The 16,898-nt window shown below is 36.8% G+C and overlaps 2 protein-coding genes across 6 annotated transcripts in view; one reads left to right on the forward strand and one right to left on the reverse strand.

The window, feature by feature from the left end:
* The first annotated feature begins 2,997 nt into the window (after window positions 1–2,997).
* LOC122514504 (aprataxin-like) lies at window positions 2,998–4,186 on the forward strand. The gene is made up of 3 exons (XM_043631383.1): window positions 2,998–3,343; window positions 3,420–3,553; window positions 3,617–4,186. The coding sequence occupies exons 1-3, from the start codon at window positions 3,033–3,035 to the stop codon at window positions 3,769–3,771; spliced, it is 600 nt and encodes a 199-aa protein (XP_043487318.1). The 5' UTR covers window positions 2,998–3,032; the 3' UTR covers window positions 3,772–4,186.
* Window positions 4,187–8,366: 4,180 nt separating this feature from the next.
* LOC122517462 (3-phosphoinositide-dependent protein kinase 1) overlaps window positions 8,367–16,898 on the reverse strand; it is a 197,401-nt gene continuing 188,869 nt past the window's right edge. For 4 of the 5 annotated variants that reach the window (XM_043635868.1, XM_043635862.1, XM_043635874.1 and 1 more), the window contains 3 exons: window positions 10,704–10,943; window positions 9,140–10,609; window positions 8,367–9,050 (listed from right to left, as the gene is read on the reverse strand). In XM_043635868.1, coding sequence (XP_043491803.1) covers window positions 8,940–9,050; window positions 9,140–10,609; window positions 10,704–10,943 — 1,821 coding nt within the window. In that variant the 3' untranslated portion in view covers window positions 8,367–8,939. Of the gene's footprint in view, window positions 9,051–9,139; window positions 10,610–10,703; window positions 10,944–15,829; window positions 16,540–16,898 lie in introns of those variants that run through there. The other variant, XM_043635882.1, reaches the window with a different exon arrangement.

The following is a 16,898-nucleotide window of genomic DNA, read 5'->3' on the forward strand; positions in this document are numbered from 1 at the left end:
TATTTTAATTAATTTCATTATACGTATATATACATATAAAATTATAATTAGATATTCGAACTTTCCAATGAACCGATAAAAATTAGTGTCCCATCTATAATAATTCGTCGTACTTTCAATGCAGTAATTTTCATTATACACGCAAAAAAGAGCTAGGTTCGTTTCTTTTCTTTTTTTGTACCGAATAGATAAAATAATTCGCAATATAGTTTTTGCTAAAGCGTATTGCTGCTGCTGACCTCGCTGAGGACAAGTGTAGCTTCCTGTCGTCGATTTAAACAAAAAAAAATAATAAAAATACAACACAACGGGATCGCGCCGCTCGCCTCGGTAATGTGGAGAAAAAGATGAGAGTTGTTGCAAAAGAACTGTACGAATGGGTGCTATGCATGCATGCGTTTATGAGTTTATGAATTAAACGAAAAGAAAATCTAGATAAATGTATTGTAAGAAGAAGGAGAAGAGTAGGAAGAGAAGAGGTGGAGAGAGAAAACGCATGAGCGATGATGAATCAATATACGCATGAATGTTAACGATGTTGATGATTGTACGTTTGTGCGTAAAATCTTATCGAATTATAATAAATCAACGGTGCTAATAGTTATTGGAAACCCCAAATTTGACATCGATCGTATAATCAATCGAGATAATCTTGCTGCTTTTCTAAAACTTTCTTTCCTTAGAATTTTCAATTACAAAAATTTTCCATGTATAAATACATATAATCAAATATGTAAACGCATATACATAAATGGTAGTATCAAAATGAAGCGAGATAAGGGGAAGAAAGAATAACTCGTTCGTACGCAGATTCGAAAGAAGAAGAAAAAGTAACAACGTAATAAGAAAAATACGTTTTGGCTAAATATCGTTGGAACTGGTATTTATACCACCACGTGTTTACCGAGGAGCAACAAAATCGTAACATTCCAATGATTCGCTCCAATTACAGAGATCCTCAGACCGTTATCATGTTCCGTAATTTTATGCGTTGATATTAAAAATTAAAAAATTACAAAAAAAAGAAAATAAAACCAAAAAGAAAAGGAAGAAAAGAAGTTACACGAAATATTCTTCAATCGAATGACTTTCTTTTCGAATCAATCGCAAGAGCTTGTGAAAGATCGATTAAACGTGGGATCGTTAAACCGTTTAAAGTATATAATCAGTGCATTTAACTATTAATCTTTTAACTGATTTTATTGTTGTTGTTGTTGTTGTTGTTAATTAATCTTTCTATTCGTTAGTAGCTAGCTCGTTAGAAACAAACAATATGACGTACTGTTGTCAAACTATAATAATAACAACTTAATTTTAATTATTTTGTTGGGTGCATTTAAAATTAATCGCACGAAGGAAATTCGAAGTATTTTCTTGCGAAGCAAACGGAACATGGTATTGGTTGGAATAGCGTAAAGAATCGAATGTGCCAAATTTCCCTTGCCATCGCTTATAAATGTATTTACTCCAATGTATACCAATCATCGCAATCGTCACATTAATCATCTCGTCATTTAAAACAGTTGCCCGTATTCATCGTCGTTCGTTACTTCGACAGGCCTATTTCAAACTAACGAGATGATTTTTTGTTTCGTTCCCCCCTCCCCCTATTTTTCGTGTTGAAACGAACAAATAAAATTACAAGGAAGAGAAGCAACGAAAGATGACCTTGAAATTACTTTCTGCTTTTTTTTTTCTATTTTTTCTTTTATCAATGCGTCGATCCAAATTCATTGTTTCAATTTCGAATTTGTTAATCGTGAATCCTATCCGATAATTAATTGATTGATTGATTTTGTCAGGGCTGTGCGAATCTGGTAGTCCGCAATAAAGTTTAAGCAAATCTCTTTGTAATAATGTTACGTATTTTATTACGTAAGCAAAAGAGATGATAATTAAAAAGTGTGAGCGGAGGAACACGGAAAGAAAATCTAAATGTACAGTACGACTGTGTACAGAAATTTTGCGGTAGGATAAATAAAATGAAAGTGCGCGCGCGCGAGTTTTGTGAGATTGTGTATTATCCCTCGGTTATGTGTGTAAAGGAAGAGAAAAAGAAAGCAAGATAAAAAGTAGAAAGAACGAAAGAGAAATTCAAATATAAACGTGAGGATGCTGCATGAATGATAAATCTTACAATCGCATTGAAAAATACCTAATACAATCGAACGAAAACATATTTTCTATGCGCATACGAAAGATGGATACGAATGATTTTGTTATGTATCTTTGAATTTATTATAATAACGTAATTTTAAGTAACCGATCACGTAATTATTGCTAGAGAGAGTGTTATTTATTTTTATTTGTTGCAAATTTGTCGATTGCCTTCCATTTGAGTAAATAAATAAATACAAAATTATTGACAATCATTCATTTCTTACCACCGCAATAAAAAATCCCCAATCTATTCGATCTACTATATTGAATTAGTTACATTTCATTATTTATTGTATTGTTTGTTAATAATTTTCATAACGATGAGAAAACATTTGTTATTTCTTGAGTATTAGAGAGAGAAACAATTTAATTAAACTTAAATCTTTTACCTTGTCGTATTTTTGGTATTCAAACGAAAATGACTGTGCTCTACGCCAATGGCCATTCCTGTATATTTTCTGACATGTGTACACTGTGTTTAGTTTGTTCGAATGTAGAGTGTTCAATATTATTGTCGAATTAATTAACAATGTTTTTTTCTTAAATAAATGAACTGTCTTAAATCATGCCAAAATATCTATGCATGGATTGAACCAAATTTTAATTCGCCGTACAGTCGTAAGAAAATTATTTCTCTTTTTATCGTTTTTACCATAACCTACAAATGTAATATAAACTTCTACTTGATTTTATATTCAAATTAAAACAAAAGGAACTTGTATATTATTTTACTATAATATTTTTCTTAACTTTATCCGACACATTAACTTGTTAAATCGTATTTATTTTTTCAGCTGCCTTATATTAATATAAACAATAAACTTATACGCATATTTATATATAATAACAAATTGATTTTTATCGATAAGATAATGGAAAGAAAAATTAAACGTAATGAAAAGAAAAATTCGAACAAAGCCGTAGCAATAACTGCATCACAAAAGAAACATTGGTCATTAGGTTTATTAGATTCCATGAAAGATCCGACTTTGAAGGTTATCGAAGACGATAGCATAGTCGTAATTAAGGATAAATATCCGAAAGCAAGATTTCATTATTTAGTTTTACCAAAAGAAAACATTTCAACAATATGGAATATTACAAAGAGTCATGAAAATCTTCTACGTCATATGGACGATGTTGCAGAAGAATTAACTAAAAAACACCCGGAACATAAATTCCTGTACGATAAAAATCAAAGTAGAATTTTGAAAAAATTTTACCATAATTTTGTAGTTAATATTTCTTTATATTTGCAGTATCGGGTATCACTCTATGCCAAGTATGCAAAGAATGCATTTACATGTTATTAGTACCGATTTCAACAGCCCATGTTTAAAAACTAAACAACATTGGAATAGTTTCACTACGCCATTTTTTATGCATTCCAAAGGTAAATCATCATTAATGATGCCTCATTTTAACGAATTTACTAATCGGTTTGTTTTCCTCATAGAATTATGTAAACAATTAAAAGAAAACGGGGAACTTAAAAAGATAAGTCTTACAACATCTAAACAGTATTTAAATAGCGAATTAAAATGTCACCTGTGTCCGATGAAACTAAAAAATATGCCACAATTAAAAAAACATGTAATTTTGCACGTGTAAGGAAAGAAGGAATGAATATTTTGTTATATTTTTATTCATCGTTCAACTGACTGTTATTTCATCGATCAAAAATTTGATATCGTTGGAATTTCCAGTATCGTCAGAGTATAATTTTAAATTCATATTAACTGAATTTTGTACGAATCCAATGGCAATCAACATTTCAAGAACTTGTTTACAACCAATTACTGATATGTAGTAATATTTATCAATCATGGATATAAAAATAAAACGTAAGTAATGGAATTGTAAAAATAGAATTTTATCGAGATAAAATAAACGTTTCGAAAATATTTTTAAAACCCTCCTCCAGTGCTTACACTTAAATTATCTCGTGCAACGTAATTAAAAATTAACAGATAACGTTAAAAAGTAATTTAATACGAAACATGAGACTTTTCCAAGAAATAAGCAAACTAAATAAAACAAAAATATTAATTATCATTAATTAATTGATAATAAATTGAACAAATAATAGATTATAAATATCGGGAAATTAGGATATTGATATCTTGGGAATGGTGTTGATAAATAAATATCAGTCAAAAATATGTTTCGGAAAATTTACTATAAATAAATTTGATGTTAATAGGTTTTCGTCGCCTATAATATCAATTACGTGCTAACTATTTACAGTCTTCTTCCTTATCCTGTATCTAGAATTTAATGTCTCTGTGTATATTTTCGGTGCATGAAAGATGTATACGTTGTGTATGCGTGTCTGTGTGTGTTTGTGTATAAGCGTAATCGAGTACGAAGATAATAGAGTCCGATGTAAAGTGTCGATCGTGTATATCTTAAATTCTGTATACATTTAGTAATACTGCAATGAATAGTTTGAAGCGTTTCTATCGCATCGAAACAGTAGTAGTAGTAGTAGTAGTAGTAGTAGTAGTAGTAGTAGTATAGTAGTAGTAGTAGTAGTAGTAATAGGCATTTGAAAATTCGCAAGTATTTTGCCTGTTATTGCTTGCGTGGATCACGGAAAATGAATTTCGATTGATCATCCGTGATACCAATTTACACACCACTGATAATATTTTTCGATTGATTTTCATTCCTCTTTTTGTTTCTTTAAGTATTTATCTCCACGATGGCGCAACATTAACGCATTTAATCCATGCGTGTTTGTACATAAATTAATGAAATTAAATGATAAGCTTAATGTGTGTGTTTTCCCTTGAAACTCGTCGCACGCTCGTTTAGAGGCGTCTTCGAGCAGGCATCGATTCGCGCGAACAATATATTATATATATTTTCATTTATAATTATTTATTTAAACTACAACTATATAATACAAAAGGAAAACTTTAATACGACGCCGCTCGAAGCACATAGGAATCTCGATACCATGATCATCCGAAGATCCACCATACCAACATTTTCACCTAATACAAATATCGATGATTTATTAAATCTGTAGCGAATCACCTCGTTCTTCTATTTTACTTTACTTTTCGTCGCGTACACGCGCATTATATAATATATTCTTTCTTTTACACTTACGAACAATTTTACTGACAAATTTTTACAGTGATTTACATAAAACGTAGAAAGAAAAGAAAAGAAAAACAAAAGAGGCAGCTTAGCGTAAAGGATTTAGCGTGCGAAATAACGCTTTGGTATGTCTCGCGAATGGATAGAATATGGTCACATTTAACATATCTACAATATCCTGATCGATCGATCGATCCGGAGAGAGAGAGAGAGAGAGAGAGAGAGGAGGGAGAGAGCACGAAAATGAAAAACAAACTAACATACGTAAAGATTAAAATTTTTCAACAAAAATATAATAGAAAATATAGGAAGAAAAATGAAACTAAAAACTATCCTCGCGAGAAAGAAAGCAAAAAAGAAAAAAAAAAAAAAAAAGAAAATGTTTCGTAACCAGAAAAGAGAAAAATCGACAGCGGAAATAGATAAAGAACGGGAAGAAGGAAAAACTTCGTGGGAACAAAGATCCGTAATTTTTCTGGTCCGCTCGCACCGTACGCAGCCCACCAAAAGCGGTCACTTTGGAAAAAGCCACTGGGCACGGGGACAATGCCGATTCTAAAAGAAGAATCACCATTATTTCGAACACATCCAACACCACGGTTCCCTGCTCCACACGAAATTCGACCTTGCTTCGGATTTTCTTTTCGTTTTCCGCTTAGATCTATCTCTATTTTTATATACCCTGTTTTAAATCTGTGCCTCTCGCGAGGAAGTTTGAAACGATTATGCGCCCTCGCGCGCTCCCCCACCTTATAGATGATATTTTTTTTTTCTTTTTTTTTTCTTTTTAATATAACAACAAAGACGAAAAAAAGAAAAAGTTTAAAATAAACGAAACAAAATAATAATTTAAATAAACGAACGAACAAACGAATTTACGTACGATCAAATTCCCTTCATTCATTCATTCATTCTCGTCAAACGATTAATACTATCCTAAATTTTTTCGTATCTTAAACCTAAAGAGTTCTTTTTGTACACGAATTATCTAACTAATTACATGTATTCACATTATCATAAATATCACGCGTATGTTATAATTTGTTTGTTTGTTGTTGTTGTTTTTTTTAATAGAGATATATACATACACACACATGTATCGTATCTGTATATGTGTGTGTATGTTTATATGTATATATATATGTATGTATGTATAAATATATTCATATATGTATATACAATATTTATAGATAATGATAATGTACAAGTGTATAATACACAATATACAAGGAATTTGTTCGTACGATTTTAAAGCCAAAGAAACGAGGCGATTCATAATATACCGATCGATTTTTATCCCCCCCCCCTTCGATAATCGTTGCTATATATATTTACAAAATTTATCTAAGTTTACAAGTGACGATTTTAATGGATTTAAACATGCACGCGCATTCTTTCTTCTTTCTATACTTATATATGTATATATGTTTGTGTATGTGTGTACGCGATTACTAGAGAGAGAGAGAGAGAGAAGAGAGAGAGAGAGAGAGAGAGAGAGAGAGAGAGAGAATATATATATGTACGTTTGTGTACATATATATATAATATATGCATACTTATATACAATATTTAACGCGGTATTATAATAGCGATAATAATTGGTAATAGCATTTAATAGCAATAATAGTCGCAGTGGTAGTAGCGGGTATAATACAACTAATATGTAACATTTATCATATGGACTTCTTAAATATAAATATCTTGGAAAAAAAAATATACAGAAAGATGAACGAAAAAATCGAACCGAGAGAAAAAACGATGGAATGAAGTAGACGAAATGAATAAAAATATTTAAAAGAAAAAAAAAACTAGAATAGAACACCAAGAAGATAAATAAATAACGCGGGGACGAGTATGCTTCTTGTATAATAAATAAACGAAGAGAAGAATGAAATAAAAAGAAAAAAGAACGTGCGAGTTTTTTTTATAAAGCTACGAAGAAAAAATAATTATATCGGCGACACTATAACAAATACAACTATATAATAGTTAACAACAACGTTAATAATATTTCCTAGAATTATTAAAAAGTATGCAATCATAATGATAATGGTAATGATAATGATATTATTATTAATAATAATAATAATAATAATATTAGTAATAATAATAATAATATTAATAATAATAATAATAATAATATTAATAATAATAATAATAATATTAATATTAATAATAATAATAATAATAGTAATAATAATAATAATAATAATAATAATAATAATAATAATAATAATAATAATAATAATAATAAATAATAATAGCGAGTAATGAGACAACGATAATGATTGGCTTAACACGAAGAAAAATAAATTACGCGGGCGCACGCGATAAATAGCGAAATTCGGTGCGCTTATCTTTTTCCCTAAATATATTTAATAGTTACCTATTTGTTTCTTAAATTTAGTATAAAGGAAAAAAAACAAGACTATCTACTTATTTTATAAATGTGATCGCGTTCTGTTTTTCAAAGTGCCTTGCTCTAAAATTGATGTATCTATTATACATTTTCGTTTTTTGCGTTTTCCGAACAATTTCTTTTATTATTTTTTCTTTTTTTTTTCAATTTTCTATTATCTTGTTTTTTTTTTTATATATATACAATCCGCAAGAACTCGATAAAATGATCGCGACGAGAAAACGGGAAGACAAGAGTCGAAAACTCGAGGAGAAGCGGATCGATGGCGCGACGAGAACACACGTTTTTGTACTTATAAATTACACTAATTACTAATTCTAAATATATGTATATAATAGGATGCACGGTCATGCATCCCTCTATTCGCATCGCTAAGTCTTTGACCTGCTTTCTCAAATCAAATGGTTCTTTTTTCTATTTACATGGACAGGTACATAGGCAGACGAAAATATTGGAAAAGTGGAAGAAAAAGAAAAAGAAAAAAAAAATTATATACCTATATTAGTATAAATAAACAAAATATCGAATACGAAAATAAGGAATCGCAAGTTAGTTCGACCGAATCGTTCTTTTTTTTTCTGAAATGTAACAAAGTAACGTTTAAAAAGAAAAGCGATATTAAAAAGCTGCGAAATAGTTAGAAAATTCACGTTGCGATTCCTTCAAAAAATTTCTTTCCTTTTCTATTTCCTGTCGATCCGTTCATAAACGTCCTATCTTATAAACTAAATTCTCATCCGCCCTTTTCCTCGAGTTCACTTCTCTTCTTCTTCTTCTTTATCATCATCATCATCATCATCATTATCTAACCGTAAATATAAATTTCGACTAATAAAGAATTTTCCTAAAGCTTTGCACGACGGCCATTTTACGTTTGGAATCAACCGTGAACGATTATTGACGCGTCGCAAATACTTGTCCCTAAATAATTTGCTCTATTTATCAGCGTCTCGAAGCAGATTGAAACTATCTCTTCCAACGATAATTTACCTAATAGTATAAGATCCCTCCAATCGAAGGAGGGGAAACGACCAAAACGATCTAGAGTAATTTTTGTCCTAAAATAGAAGCGACATCTATCGATCCCTAAAGATGTCATCCTATATGTGTCTATATATACATATAACAAATTCTTTTCCTATATAATGTTAATTCGAAATGATGAAATTGTCGAATGTTTATACCGTTGTATTCTCGGACGCGTTTCAGAATCGAGTCGTGGTGATCATTGCTCTCGCTAAAATGTTACTTCTTAAGCTGTGGATTCCTGCAGGCCGTAACAATGGACTCGCATGTCCTCGATAGCTTTACACCACTCTAATGCGAATCCCTCAGGATCTTCGAGATAATACGTCCTGTTTGGCTGTAACAAATAAATGAAGGATCGATTAGATATAAAATAGATGAAACGATTAAAAGTTGTTTTCTAGTGGGGAGGATGTAGAAACTTACCGTATGGACAAAGAAAATCTTGAAGTTCTTAGGTTCAACCCTGAGTTCGGGACTCCAGGGTATCTCACCCTTGAGTACCATGTTGACAGGGTCGACGTAGTATAGGTGAGGTCCGGTGGTGAGTAGGAGCATTCTCCGTCTAGCGAAGAGGCCCTTTCTCTTGTTGACGAATCCTTGCTTCAAGATGAGATTACCTTTGACGAAGACGTCCCATTGGCAAGACGTTCGTTGCTTTTCCAATCGGTTTCTAATCTCCTCAGGGGTGAGATCAGCGATGTTACTCTCGGTGCCGGAAGTCCTGGTCTTCCTTGGTTGTCTCTCGGCGACAGCAGCTGCGGCAGCAAGTATAGCAGCGCGTCGGGCAGGTTTGTCAATGACTCTTTTGCTCGGCTCGTTGCTAGTAGGTTCAACGTTGCTGTCCGCATTCTCCTGATCTTCCTCGTCGTCGTCATCGTCATCGTCGTCGTCGTCTTCGCCAATGACAATTCCGAGAAGTCTCGTTATTTGCTTGTCGTCGAGGCCGGGCTCGAGATGATCCGGAACTCTGTACTGCGACCTGAGTTCCTCATGTTCCGACGTTCCGGGTAAGTAGGGATAAATCGGCGGTGGCGTTTGTTCGTGAAGGGTCTCAAAATCGACACCCTTGAAGAATGGATGAGCACGAATGCTAGGATAACCAGCGCCGTGTTCGTCCTGCGCGCCGAGTCTGTCGTTCGGTTCGAGCACGAGGAGTTGACTTACGAGGGACTTAGCCAACTCGCAGAAGCCATCGGGAATTTCGTACTCGATTTTTAAGATCTTTTGGAATATCAAGTATTCGCTCCGCGAACGGAACGGCGGCAAACCGGCGACCATCTGATAGACGATGCAGCCGAGCGCCCAAAGATCCGACGCTCTGCTCGCCGTTTTGTCGGTCAGTAATTCCGGTGAAACGTACTGCGCGGTACCAACGAAGGAACCTCTGCGTTCCTTGCGACACTGCTGCTGTTGTTGCTGCTGCTGCGGTTGTTGAGCGTCATCCGCCGGAGGTCCCACTACCTGCGGTGTCTCCGGATCTTTTAAGATCTTAGCGCTGCCGAAATCGGTAATGAGCAAGTGCATCTTATCATCCAGCAATATGTTCTCTGGCTTGAGATCGCGATGAATGATACCGAGACCGTGAAGGTACTCGAGACCACGTAGGATCTCAGCCGAGTAGAACTTGGTACATTCGATGTCAAACGAGCCAACCTTATTGATATAAGGCAAGAGCTCGCCGTTTTTCGCGTACGATAGAACAAAATAGAGTCTGTCCATGTCCTGGAAGGTGCAAAACAAACGCACGAACGAATGTTTCGCTGTCGCGAGCATGTTCAACACCTCTTTCTCGCGTTTCACATACTCGGTTTTTTTCTCCTTGATAACGTGACGCTTGTCGCACACTTTTATCGCGTACTCCTTGCTGGTATGGATATCCTTGGCGAGGTAAACCTGAACAAGAGATTCACAATCATTTCAATGTCTATCATAATTATTATTAATAGCAATAAAAGATATTAATCAAAATTGAAAAGAAAACACTTACGGTGGAGAAACTTCCCTCGCCGATCACCTTGCCAAAAATGAAATCCTTCGGAGTGCGCTTATGCGTGAGCGGATTGACGGTGCCGAGCGAAGGATTAGTGGGAACTCGGGGCGCCAAGGTGGCTGCTGGCGCCACTACACCGTTGGTCACGTCGTTAGTCGGTGGAGACATTTTAGACACCGGCCCCTCCACCGTTACTGCCGGCTGTGGCGAAACGGTAAGCGCCTGGTTCGCCACACGCTGCAACACAAAGAAAAGATCCATTTTTCTTTGGAGGAAATTTTAAATGAACTTTAGTCGATGATACTCGAGACTCGAATAGGATAACCGGTAGCGAGACGCGAGGAGAATCTACGGAGAGTCCGGTATCCGGTACTCTTAACTCTTCTCATCCGGTAGCATCGGGAAATCGCGCAGCGGAAGTTGAGCTCTGACGTCACCGCTCTACCAACGCGGCACGTGGCCCCACGCATCGAGAGAGACAGAGAACACAATTCTATCCTCTCACGCTCTACCAGCGAACGTTCCTCGATCGAAAAGCAAAGAAGACGCGAGAGACGTCTTACGCATTTCCGCTACTCGTTTTTACGTCTTCGGACCATCGACCCTTAATCATTTCATTTCCTGTCCCGAAAGACGAACGGGAGCAACGCACTTCCGTCGAAATGCGAGACGATATAAGACCAAGCTGATATAAATAAGACATAGAAATATGAAAAGAGAGAGAGAGGGAAAGTGTTAGGAGAAGGAAGAAAAAAACAGGTACAGAGCTGAGTGGGCCCACCTCTGTCGAAAGATAATGGAAAAGATAAATACACGGTATGGCCCAATTTTATGATTCCTCACCCACGCTCTAGTTCGTTCCCATCCTTGTGGGTCTATACATACACGATACTACCTGAAAGATACAATACTCTCTTTCCGGAGGACTTTGAAAAGAAAACGGCCGATTTGGATGTTCGCACAGGGTCGGAAGGAAGAAGAGGGAGAAGGGGCGGGAGGGAGTCAGCAAGAAAGAAAGAAAGAGAGAGGACGTTCGCGTTCTTCCCAGGCCGGTTACGAGGCGAGCCCCACAACGTCGTCAACCATCCGTATCAGGCCGTCGACCTCCTCCTCGAGAGCGTTAGCTTGAGAGAAGCCTCGTCGTAGTAGGCCCTACACGATGACGTTCCGAGGAGTAACGCTCGAGTTACCTCTCTTTCTCTCCCTCATTCTTTCAAACTTATCTCTCCTTTATACTCTTATCTACGGTTAGGGTCACGACTTCAAACCATTTCGTCTCTAACACACCACGAATTTCCCAATAACGCGCCGCCTTGGGAAATGCTTCATAGGGCGGCGGTGTGAAGTGAGCAAGTAGTATTATGGGAGTATTTTGGGAGAGTATGCGCGTGCGATATCAGAAAACAAGTTGGCCCATATTTCTTTCTTTCTTTCTTTTTTTATTTTTATTTTTTTTTTCAAGAAAAGAGAGAAACGAGAATAGCAGGCAGGCACTGGCGGCCCCTTTCACGAGAAAAGCCCTCATCGGAAAAGCGGATTTGCGAGAGACAGCGTGGAGTTTAACGGTGACCGCGTTTCTTCCTGGGAGCAGATTCAATCCCTGGAACGCGTTTTGATCCCTTACGGGGAAGATAATACATATCGGCCCCTTTACCTTTTTTTTCTTTTTCTTTCTATCTTTCTTTCTCACAACTTCTCATTTCATTCTTTTCGAAAAAAAAATATAACGAACGGGAGGAACGTTAAAAGTTTCATTTTTTTTTTTTTTTCAGAATAATAAGAAGGGAGAAGGAAAAGCCTGGGAATTTTCAGAAAGACGGAACCTTTTCTTTTCTTTTCTTTTCGATACTTTTGGGTCCCCTTTAGGGAGACACTCACTCACTCACTTTCTCTCTCTCTCTTTTTCTTTCTATAGCATACTGCGACAGCATAGTCGCACGTATAGCGAAAAGAGAGGAGCGAGACACACACGTACGCACGCACGCACGCGTACGCATTTACACACGAGAGAACGAGCGGCATTCCAACGGACATTCTAATTTTAGCTTCACTCGTTTCTCTCTTTCTCGCACGCGCGCCTTTTTTCCGTCCTTTATAACGTTCCAAGTTCTCTCTCTCTCTCTCTTTCTCATTTGCTCGTTTCTTCCCTCTCTTTTCCCACTTACATGGCGGTTGCGTTTTTTCGTGGCGCAAACGGTGCTGCGCTCTCACAGCGGCACGCAGTACCAACCATCTTGTCAGTGGTTCTTCATTTTATTCATCTCCAATCATATATACTACACTCTTACTATTACTACTACTACTACTACTACTATTCCTACTACTACTACTACTACACTACTACTACTACACTACTACTACTATTACTACTACTATAATACTATTACTACTACTAACTGAACCAATACTTTATCAATTTTTTATGACACCCGATTTAAAATTATTTTCAAATTCAATCGTTAAAATTACTCGTATCCAATTATTTGATTATTTTCTTCAGAAAAAGAAAAGAATAGAAAAAAAAAACAGAAATTAACAAATAAATTGCAAGTTTCAGTATAATTCTCGTAAGGGGTGAGATAGTGTCACGAAGAACCACTGGACAACACAGTCCACCACCTTTCTCTCCCTTCTCGTCTTTCTTCCCTCTTCTCCGTTTGCACGACAGACGGCAGTGGCGGTGGCAGCCACGAAAGAGAGAAAAGAAAGAAGAAAGAGAGAGAAAGAGAAAGAGAGAGAGAGAGAAAGAAGAGAAGAAGGAGGCCGATCTCCGAGTATCCCCACCCTCGCTCCGTTTTTCCCGAGAACACAGAAGGGACTACGCCTATCGTCGTCGTCGACGGTGGCGGTGGCGGCGCAGGCGGCCGACACTTTTGTCCGTGAATGAAATGTTTTGCATTCGCAGACGCTGAGAAACGTGTCGCGAGCACAACCTAAATTAGAACACGCGGTGCGGTGGTGGCGGCGGCGGCGGCAGCGGCGCGGCAGGCTATATCTCCTCCCTTGCTCCGAAAAGCGAGAAGTAAGAAATAAAGACAATTTTATTGCACTAGGCCATGCAGCTTGTGTTTTTTCTTGTCTTTTGTTTTTTTTGGGGGGCGGGGGGAGGGAGAGGCGGGTTTTCCAAGTTCGTAAATAAAAAATAACAAAAAAACAAAAAAGAAAAAGAAAAGCGGAATAAGCTTGAACTTATCGAAAAGATATTTTGATCGGGGGAAGGGGGAGGAAGGAAGAAATACAAATGATATCCGAATAATATAAATAACTGATAAAAAAATAAAGAAGATAGAGCGTTGCGTATAGAAGAAAAAGGAAAAAGAAGAAAAAGGAACGGAGTTAGTAGTTTTGAGGCAAAGGGAAGAAGAAAAGGGTGGAAAGCAAGAAGAGAGGAGGACGGACGGTCGGGAAAGGAAAGGGAGAGGGTAGCTTTTCCTTCTTCTCGCGCTTTAAGCGTTATCGATCGAGACGAGGTGCTTCGGAAAAGAAAAGTACTCTTGCCGGGGGTCAATGATGAAGCACGATTTAGACTTTAGCTTACATTAGAGTGCTTCTTCCTCCAGTTTACAATTAGATCTAACGGGTGCGTAACAGAAAGGATACACCGATAATGGTTGGTACACGGTAACGTCGTCGTCTTTTTCATATTTATGTCGACTTCGTTACCATTTTTCTAACTAACATATTATTATATGCATAAACTAAAGCATTGTTGTTTTTTTTTTTCTTTTTTTTTTTTGGCAACCTAAATGACGGCAATGGTAATAGGAAAGGGGGGTGGTAGTGGCAGGTAATAAACATAAGTTGGTTTGTTGTTGTTCTACGAAGTATCGGAAAAATCTATTTTCAAAGTTTATCAAAGAGGTAAATACTTTCACGAGACAAACTCGATGAGAGTCTTGACAAATAAATGAGTTAATACGTATGTGTATGCGTGTGTGTGTGACAGAGAAACAGAGAGAGGGAGTGAGAGATAGAGAAAGACAGAGAGAACTCGCGAGTCACGAAAACATGTTTTTTCGACTGTTCCGAGAATAAACACTCGGAGGAAGGAATCTTGATTATCCGTTGGAGGGGTTCGAAGTTCATACGAGCCTATCGGTGGCACCGTTGTTAATCGACTTCTCGACCTCGAACACTAAGGTTTTCTTTCTCGCTCTCGTTTACACTCGGGATACTTAATTACCACAAATTCGTAAAAAACAATTTATATCTCTTTCTTTTTCGTTTTCTAATATCGTTAAGAAAGGTTAATCAAAATTATATAAATAGAAAGGAGAGAATGTTACTCGTGCGGTACATAAAAGAGGAATCTAGACCGAATAAAAATCACCTGGCAACTGGTCGCCCTATCAAAAATTCCGCGTTCCGTCGCGAACCTGTTTAAAATATCGACTCTGAAGGCCTCTGTAAACAACTTTCGAGGCGATTCGTTCGAAGAAAGAAAGAAAAAGAGAGATAAAAAGAGAATGAGAGAGAAAGATTACGTATAGCGCACTCGCGCAAACTCGGCTCCAGGCGAATTTATTTAAATTCGACCGAGCGTAAATTATTCATGCCGCGAGGCAGTATGTTAACCTCGACTCTTTCATCTTCTCCGTAAGTAAGGTATCCGTTCGCTATTTGCTCCGAATGGCTAGCGCAAGGGCTGCTACTATACTCTTCTTTACGATTTTTAACAATTAACGTTTGTCTTATTCGTTAATAAGAAAAAGAAAATATTTTTCTACACTTTAACTAACACTTATAAAATATTTCTTACGATTTTTTTTCTATTCCGTCGTAATATATATATGTGTATATATATATATATATATTTTATTTTTTGTTTTCTTATTTTTCCTTCGTCTTTTAATGACATGCAATTATTTCGATTCCCCCTCGTCAAAGATAAACAAATAACTTTTGGTATTTTAAAGAGGAGAAAGTTGTGATAGCAGCACTTAATGGGAGGTAGTGATGATGACGATGGAAGAAAGCACACTTCAACGTACAAATATTCCAATCAGAATATTTTTCTATTATCTCTTTACGATGTCTCCTTAATGCAAGCACACTTCAACGTACAAATATTCCAATCAGAATATTTGTCTATTATCTCTTTAAGATGTCTCCTTAATGCTTACCTTGAATAACTTCTTAATCCTCCGGTAGCCGCGATGTAATCGCGACACGTACTGCTTGTTGGAATCCAGTTTGAATGATTAAAGCCACAGTTGCGGAAATGAACGATGAGAATTTATCGAGAAATCAAAATGATGCGAAGTTAAGCCAAATATTGTATCTCCTGTATGTTTCTTTTGATCGTTGGTCCGATGGCAATCTTCGAGGTTGCAGAAAAATAATGAGGAAGAAAAGTGAAAGAACGGAAGAGTCGTTGTTGTTGATAGGGATGGTGGTAATGTTGTGTTTTGTCGATGCTTAGCTTGTTGGTCAAGGGGATGAATCGATTTAGCAATAATAGTAACAGTAGTAGTAGTAATAGTAGAAGTTTAAGTGCTGTTGTGATGTGTTGAGATTTTCTGTTTTATGTTAAAACTGTTTTCTATGATGATAGGAATTAGAAGAATTGATGAAGTAAATAGCAGTGAAGAAGAAGGAGAAGAAGAAGATGATGTTTGATGAAGAAGCGGACGGTGTTGGTCGTCAACGTTTAGTGGATTTCCAAACAAAACGTCCCGATGTATATTATGTGTATATATATTATGTTTCCTTTCGATAATAGTCTTTCTCGGGAACGACATACGCGTATATGCATGCGCGGGAACCGAAGAACGAAAAACACGTTCGTGGCCATAGAGAGCCGTTCGCTTACTGAATTCTACGGTTGGCGGGTCCGGGCTGCTAACCCGCGCTTTCTCCCCACTACGAGTAGCTCTCTTGGCGGCAAGCCTCCCCACCACTAAGCACGACCTCTTCCCCAAGCGTTCTACCCCCTCTTTCAGCCTTGCTCGAGCCCGCATCCGGGAGCTTCGAGTGGGGTGCGCGCGAGGAGCTGCTTCATTCCTTTTCTCTCTCTCTCTCTCTCTCTCTTTTCTTTCCCTCCCTGCCCCGTTTCAACCTACGTCGTCGTCGTGTCAGTAATCTTACCGTAGATCGTAAAAGCACGCTTACCACTGCGGTCAAGTGCGAAAATTGCAATGAAAGCACAGACTACTCCTCGAAATTATTCTTTCTCGCTCATTTGCTTGCTCT

Source organism: Polistes fuscatus, unplaced genomic scaffold (assembly GCF_010416935.1).
Source record: "Polistes fuscatus isolate 324 unplaced genomic scaffold, CU_Pfus_HIC Scaffold1, whole genome shotgun sequence".
NCBI classification, from domain to species: domain Eukaryota; kingdom Metazoa; phylum Arthropoda; class Insecta; order Hymenoptera; family Vespidae; genus Polistes; species Polistes fuscatus.

What these genes read in the sequence shown, in the direction of transcription:
- LOC122514504 (XM_043631383.1), top strand. Translation starts at nt 3,033, where the DNA reads ATGGAAAGAAAAATTAAACGTAATGAAAAGAAAAATTCGAACAAAGCC. An exon ending in CACCCGGAACATAAATTCCT is followed by an intron (nt 3,344 to 3,419) that starts GTACGATAAAAA and finishes TTATATTTGCAG; the next exon opens with TATCGGGTATCACTCTATGC. An exon ending in ATTTTTTATGCATTCCAAAG is followed by an intron (nt 3,554 to 3,616) that starts GTAAATCATCAT and finishes TTTTCCTCATAG; the next exon opens with AATTATGTAAACAATTAAAA.